The sequence below is a fragment of the Suricata suricatta genome, chromosome 12 (assembly GCF_006229205.1).
Source record: "Suricata suricatta isolate VVHF042 chromosome 12, meerkat_22Aug2017_6uvM2_HiC, whole genome shotgun sequence".
Lineage (NCBI taxonomy): Eukaryota > Metazoa > Chordata > Mammalia > Carnivora > Herpestidae > Suricata > Suricata suricatta.
In genome coordinates this window covers 3267086-3273849 of record NC_043711.1, presented here as the reverse complement: position 1 = coordinate 3273849, position 6764 = coordinate 3267086, and the positions used below count along the sequence as shown (strand labels likewise).

At 61.2% G+C, this 6764-nt stretch overlaps 1 protein-coding gene across 1 annotated transcript in view; it reads right to left on the bottom strand.

The window, feature by feature from the left end:
- UHRF1 (ubiquitin like with PHD and ring finger domains 1) overlaps positions 1–6764 on the bottom strand; it is a 28396-nt gene that overhangs the window by 6820 nt on the left and 14812 nt on the right. Inside the window, exons 6-12 of the mRNA XM_029916451.1 lie at positions 6521–6707; positions 5903–6026; positions 5707–5814; positions 5358–5462; positions 4491–4597; positions 1487–1649; positions 1268–1405 (exon numbers count right to left, since the gene is read on the bottom strand). Coding sequence (XP_029772311.1) covers positions 1268–1405; positions 1487–1649; positions 4491–4597; positions 5358–5462; positions 5707–5814; positions 5903–6026; positions 6521–6707 — 932 coding nt within the window. The remainder of the gene's footprint in view (positions 1–1267; positions 1406–1486; positions 1650–4490; positions 4598–5357; positions 5463–5706; positions 5815–5902; positions 6027–6520; positions 6708–6764) is intronic.

Here is a 6764-nt window from a genome sequence, read left to right as displayed (position 1 = left end):
GGGGGGAGGCCGTGGAACAAGGGAATGCAGAGGACACTTCACAGCAGACTGAGCAAGTGAGGGAGTCTAATTATCACCCTCACTATTTACTTTTGTTAAAGGTTTCTTTTTGAGAGCGAGCGCGCAGGGGAGGGGCAGAGTGAGAGAGGATCTGAAGCAGGCTCAGCACAGATCGGGATGCAGGGCTCAAACCCACGGCCCGTGGGATGATGGCCTGAGCAGAAGCTGAGCGCTCAGCCCCCCGGGCCCCCTGGCCCCCAGGCGCCCTGACCACCTGGCTTAGCAGTGGGCAAACGCTCCCCACGAGGCGCCGGGCTGCAGGATCCGCGGCTCCAGAGCCGGCAGAGCCCAGAAGGGAATGAAGGGGCGTGGCTCGGCCCCCAGAGAACCTCACTTACAACAGCGACGCGGCCCCGAGGCCCTTGCTCTCCAAGCCGGTCAGAGGAGCCGGGGGCTCCTCCGGGCCCGACAGGCACCACCGGATCAGAACCGCACGTCCACGGCCCCGACGGTCCTGTGGGACTCGCGGCGTCCCAGCCAGAGACCGTCACGCTTCCTCAGCGACATGAACGCCAAGTCACAGACACTCCAGGAGCCGGGGTTCCGTCCCCCGGCTGCTCCCCACCACTCCTCAGCCTCCGAAATTCTCCAGGGTACAAGCACGTTCAAAAGACTCTTCAGCGACCCCCCCAGAGGGGAGGCGCTCTCTAATCTCAGTAGTAATTAGGATTCCGTGAACAGCCCCGCATGGCCTTATCTGCTGTAGAGACAGCGTAGTTACGGGCAGCGAAGGCGCGCCCCGCGCCCCACCGAGTGAACCCTGGGAGACGGCAGCCCCGGCGGTGGGGCGGAGGCGAGCAAGTCTCCGAGGGGGCACTCCGCCCTCCCCACAGCACCGCGGTTCAGGGGGATTGCTTGGAGGCCGCATGGAGCCCGGCGCAAAGAAGAAACGGCCTTCCACGCGGATCTCGCACAAACCCCTCCGGGAGCACGGCTCTAACGAGGAAGCGTGGCTCTCCGCCCTCAGCCGAGCACCCACCACCTGCCGGCCCCTGAAACGCACCGAAGAATCCGCACGGTGAGGCCACAGGTGCAGCCAGGGGCTCAGAAATTGCCCACGGTCATCGCAGACACGGGGACAGCTTCTGGCCGAGAAGGCAGCTCCGACCGGCCGGGTTCCCCCTGCCCAAGGCTCCCCGTGGCGGGCTCGGCCCATTCCCAGCACCCGGCCAGGGGACGGGGCCCCGCACGGGCCGGCAGGACGCACCTGCATGGTGAGCCCCAGCTTCTTGATGCGGTCCTTCCCCTCCTTCGTCCAGGGCCCCGGCTCAGTGTCGTCCCTCCGCAGCAGGTAGCGCCACACCAGGAAGCCGGATTTCCCCTTCTCCGGCCAGTACCTCACGACCTGCGGTAGGCGCGGTCAAGGTCAGCAGCGTGCAGGCTGGACAGGGCAGGACGGGCCGCAGGGAGCCGCACGGGCGCTCACCTTGTAGATGCCGTCATACCGGTTGCCCTCGGCGGGGGCGTACTTGCTGTGCTTCCGGCCCTTGACGTTCCGCACGACCCGCACCGGCTTGCCTGACCGCCAGTCCTTGGCCTCGGCCCCCTTGCGGTCGTTGATGGGGGCACTGCAGTTGAGGGCCAGCGCCCTGCAGGGAGAGCCAGGGCCCCGTGAGGCAGAGGCTGGGGGGCATCCCCCGAAAGAGAGGCTCACGCTCTCACCCCCAGGACCTGTGACTGACCTCCAGAAAAAGGGTGTTGCAGACGGGGATCAAGGTCAGAGATCGGAGTGGGCTAGTGGGGCCTGAAATGTCCTCATGGGAAGAGGGTAATGGGGGGAGCCCCCGGGGGGCTCAGTCGGCTAAGCATCTGACTCTTGGTTTCGGCTCGGGGCACACGGAATCTCGTGGTTCCGGAGTTCGAGCCCCGGGATCGGGCTCTGGGTGGAGGACGGTGCAGAGCCCACTCGGCCTTCTGTGTCTCTCAGTCTCTCTGCCCCTCCCCCACTTGCTGTCTCCCTCAAAATAAATTTTAAAACCTTTTACGAAAATTACTGTAAAAAACACAGGAAAAGGGTAACGGAGGCACAGCACCCAAGGCAGGAGGCCACGTGGAGGCAAAGGCTGGAGGGCCACCCACGAGCCAGGGGACACCAGAGACCGCCGGCAGAGGCTTTGGGGGGGGCTTCCCCCACAGGCTCCACAGGAAGCACGGCCCTGCCGACCCGGATTTCAGGGTGGGGGCTCCAGAGCGACGCAGGAACAAACCCACCCACTCATGGTGTGTTCCCACAGGAGCCACCACGAGGAGCTGCGCGAACCCAGGCAGGGCCGACCCACCGAGGGCTCGGAGGCCCCGGACAAGCAGACCGGGGGTCAGGCTCAGCACGGACAGCGTCTCCGCGGCTCAGGAGAGGAGAGCGGCGGACACACACTTCCCACGGGTCACTGCAGACACGTGTGTCCCGCACGCATCCCCCCGCGGGCTCAGGGCGGGCTCGCAGCCGCCCATCTCTCCTGAACAGGGGCCTCAACGGCCCGACAGCCCACAGTCCACCAGACCGGCCGTGCAGCAGCGCACGTTCCCCCTTCTTGGAACTTACTTATTCTGCAATTTTTTTAGATTTAATGATCCGAGAGCGAGGAAGAGGGAGAGAGGGAGAGGACGTGCACTCGCACAAGCAGGAAAGGGGCAGGGAGGGCCCCAAGCAGGCTCCGTATCACCAGTGCAGAGCCCGACACGGGGCTGGAACCCACGAACCTTGAGGTCATGACCTGAGCTGAAGTCGGAAGCTCAACTGAGTCCCCCAGGCCCCCCCAATTTTGCGACTGTAGATAACGGTATGATAAATATCACTATATACAGGGGCGCCTGGGTGGCTCAGCGGGTTAGACACCTGACTCTTAATTTCAGCTCAGGTCACGATCTTGCAGTTCAGGTGTTCAAGCCCCACATTGGGCTCAGTCCTGATACCATGGAGCCTGCTTGGAATCCTGTCTCCCCCTCTGTGCCCCATCCCCACTCACGCATGCGCTCCTTCTCAAAATAAAGTTTAAAAATAAAACCAAAAAAAAACAAAAATAAAAATACAATATAAAACCAAAAAACACATAGATGACTATGTGTAAAATTTTCACGCCCTTGTGTCTCACAAACCCATTTTCAAAGCGAGATTACAGGGCCGTGGATAACACTTTCAAGGCTCTCCATATGTATAGAGAAAGAACTTTCCAGGAAGATGGCACCCATCTGTATTTCTTTTGAGACAGAGAGAGACAGAGAGACAGAGAATCCCACAATGGACAGTGAGAGAGGGAGAGAAAGAAGTAAGGGCGGGGGACCCGATACAGGGCTCGAACTCACTATAGTTCCCATGAGACCATGACCTGAGCCAAAGTCAGAGGCTTAACAAAGTCACCCAGACGCCCCCCCCCCAATCTGTATTTCTGCCAACAGTGGAACACTAGTCTGGGTCTTGACATTTTAGAGGTTTTGGCCAATTTTATAGGGGAAATCAACAGAATCTTACCATTGCTTCTATCTGTATTTCTTCGATTACTAACACCGAATAAGATTTCGTGGTCGTTAGGGATGTGCATTTCTTTTGGGAATGACCTGTATGTCCTTTGCTATTCCCTATTAGTTCTCATTGGTATATAAAGAGCTGTTTCAAATTCAAGTACAACTACCATATATCGTGTTTGTAGTAGACTTCTCCCCCAAATAATCATCTGCCTTTTCACTTTACATACAGGTTTTGTTGATATAATTTATAACATTGAGGTCATCGCACTTCTGTTTCTTTGGTTTCATAATGCTTTTTGTGCTTATAAAGTCTGTCCCCAGCCTGCAGTAATCTCTGGCCCACTACTTGGTTTTGCAAATAAAGTTTTATTGAAACACAACCATGCTTATTCACTTACATGGGCCCTGTGGCTGCTTTCATGCCATGAGGGCAGCGTTGCATGGTTACAACAGAGACCGTGTGGCACGAAAAGCCAGAGATCTATAATGTGGCCTTTGAGAGAAAAACTTTGCTTCAACACAGCTGAAGGACTTTAGCAAACAGAAGGGAAAAAACAGATGTTTGTCATCCCTACATATTACCACACTCTTTTTTATGGCAGACTTTCTTTAACGTTTATTTTTGAGAGACAGACACAGACACAGAAAGAGAGAGAGAACGCACAGGTGAGCAGGGGAGGGGGACCGAAGGGGAGATAGGATCCAAAGCAGACTCTGTGCTGACAGCAGAGAGCCCGACCGATGTGGGGCTTGAAATCAGACTGTGAAATCATGACCTGCGTCAAAGTTGGCCTAACCCACCGAGGCGCCCCTCCACCCACCACTCTCTTCCTGGGACTCTAATGTCCTCACCAGGACACCCCAAAACAGAACCAACCCGCACCCCCGCCCCCGCCCCGCGCAGCCGCCGGAGGACAAGGCGGAAGCACGCTGGCGGAGAAACAAGAAAAGCCATTTCTCCAAACCTGTTGGTGTTGGTGAGCTTCTGGTCACAGGACTGCTCCGCGGTCCGCTTGTTGCCGGAAAGATCTCTCCCACCGCTGCCCGTGTACGTGAAAGAGTTCCCGTGGTCCTGGAACCGAGGACGGGCTGAGCCTCCTCACAGGGGAGGACGGACTCCCCCGAAAACAAGCCCACACCCCCGCGAGGGTGCCCACGATCCAGGACCCAGAGAAAGACGCGTGCAGACAAGAACTTGGAGAAATCGGGACGCCGGGCAGACCCAGAAAGAACGCAAACCGGCGCGGCCACGATGGAAAATGGCACGAAGGCGCCTCAAAAAGTTAAAACCAAGATCACCACACGACGCGGCAGCCCCCCTTCCGGGTCTGCCCCCTGAAGAACTGACGACGGGCTGGAAAAGACGTGCGCACGGCCACGTTCAGTAAACGTGCAAACCGCCCAAGCGTCCGCCCGCCGATGCAGGATTCACGTGTCCGTCCACATGCTGGGATGTGACCCGGCCTCGGGAAGGACGACCTGCCACCGCGTGGGCGGACCCGGGGGACACTGTGCGCAGTGACAGAACCACAGAAGGACACGTCCTGTGTGACCCCACCCACAGGGGCCCCTAGAGGCGTCCTGTCCACAGAGACAGAGTGGACGGTGGGAGCCGGGGTGAGGCAGGGGGCGGGGGGTCCGTGCTTCACGGGGACAGTCTCACGGAAGGTTCTGGAGACGGATAGTGGGGGTAGCTGCAGAACTGGGTGTGTGTGTGTGTGTGACGCCCCTGAGCCGCATGCTGGGAGATGGTGAAGATGACAACTTTTATGTGTACTTCCCACAATTTGTTTAAGAATCTGGAACATTCCCTCCCCTCCCCCCCCACTCACCACGTCATCCTCGTACCCGCCAGCCAGGACCAGGGAGTAAGCCCCGTCGTTGCTCCGGCCGTGGATGCCCGCCACGTGAGGCCGGTGGACCCCCGACTCGCTGACCTACGGAGACCGCCGAGAGGTGACGGCACCTTTGGGACCGGCCGCTACGGGGACCCTCAACCCCGCCCCCTCGCTCCTCCCATGTCCACAGCCAGCAGCCGGGGTGTCCTCGCCCGGGAGGAGAGCCTCGCCCCCGAGCCCCCGAGTCTGGCCTGCAGCCCGGCCCTGCCACCCCTCGCCCAGCCGCGGGGCCGTGAGGGTCCAGAGCACGTCGGCCAAGCCCCGGAGCCCAGGACTCGGGTACCTGGACTCTGAACCGCCACATGGTGCCCACGGGGATGCCCGGGATGGGGCCGTAGTGGTTGGAGGGGACGATGGTGCACTCCTTGGTGCGGCCCACGCACGCCATGCCCTGTCCGTCAGAAGCAGAGGGAGAGCGGAGTGAGCGCCCGCGGGGGGAGGGGGGAGGGGGGAGGGGGGGGCGGCGGGGGCGGCCTCACCTTGCCCCAGTCCCGCTGTGAGGAGGACGTGGCCGACGCCATCTTCGCCTTCTTCTTGCTCTCTTTCAGCTTCTCCCCCGCCAGCACCACCTCGCTGGCGTCGTTCCGACACTCAGGGCAGTACCTGTGACCGCGAGGACGTCACCTCCTGCCCACACCCGCCCCGGGCTGGGCGCCGCAGGCACGCCAGCTCGCCGACCCCTGCCATCCTGTGCCGGGCGGGCGGCGGGGCATTTAAATTTAAATTCCTGAACGTTAAACGAGAAGTCCAGCTCGGGCATGGCCAGTGACCCCAGTGGGCACCGTGGAGCGAGGACATTCCCCTCGTCACGGAACGTCAAACTGGACGCCCCCCCCCCCGACGAGGGTAAATCCAGCTGCAGTAAGGGACACACACGGGACCCGACGGCACCTGCTCGCTGCCGGGGACTCGGTTTCCCCACCGTGAAGAGGGCCGGGTGTGCGGACAGCCACACGAGCGGCACCGACAACCCATGACCGGCCGGGCTCCCCAGCCCCGGCCGCACCCGTCACCACCTGCCCGCCCAGGACAGGAGTGGGGTGGCCGTCGGGACCCCCCCCACCCCGGTCCCGCCGCTGCGCCGCGGGAGCCCTCACCACTCCTCCTCCTTGGGGACGCTGCTGAGCGGGGGGCGCAGGCAGTAGGTGTGGAAGGCCATGTCGCACTCGTCGCACAGCAGCTGCCGGTCCGGGTCCTGCTTGCCGCCGCACAGGTGGCAGGCGCACACGCGGCACAGCCTGCGCTCGTTGTCCTTGCAGTGCCGGCAGGAGGGCCCGCTCTTCCCTGCGCAGGGGGGCGGCACGGGCTCAGCGGGCGGCCGGAGGCGGGAGGGCAGCCGCC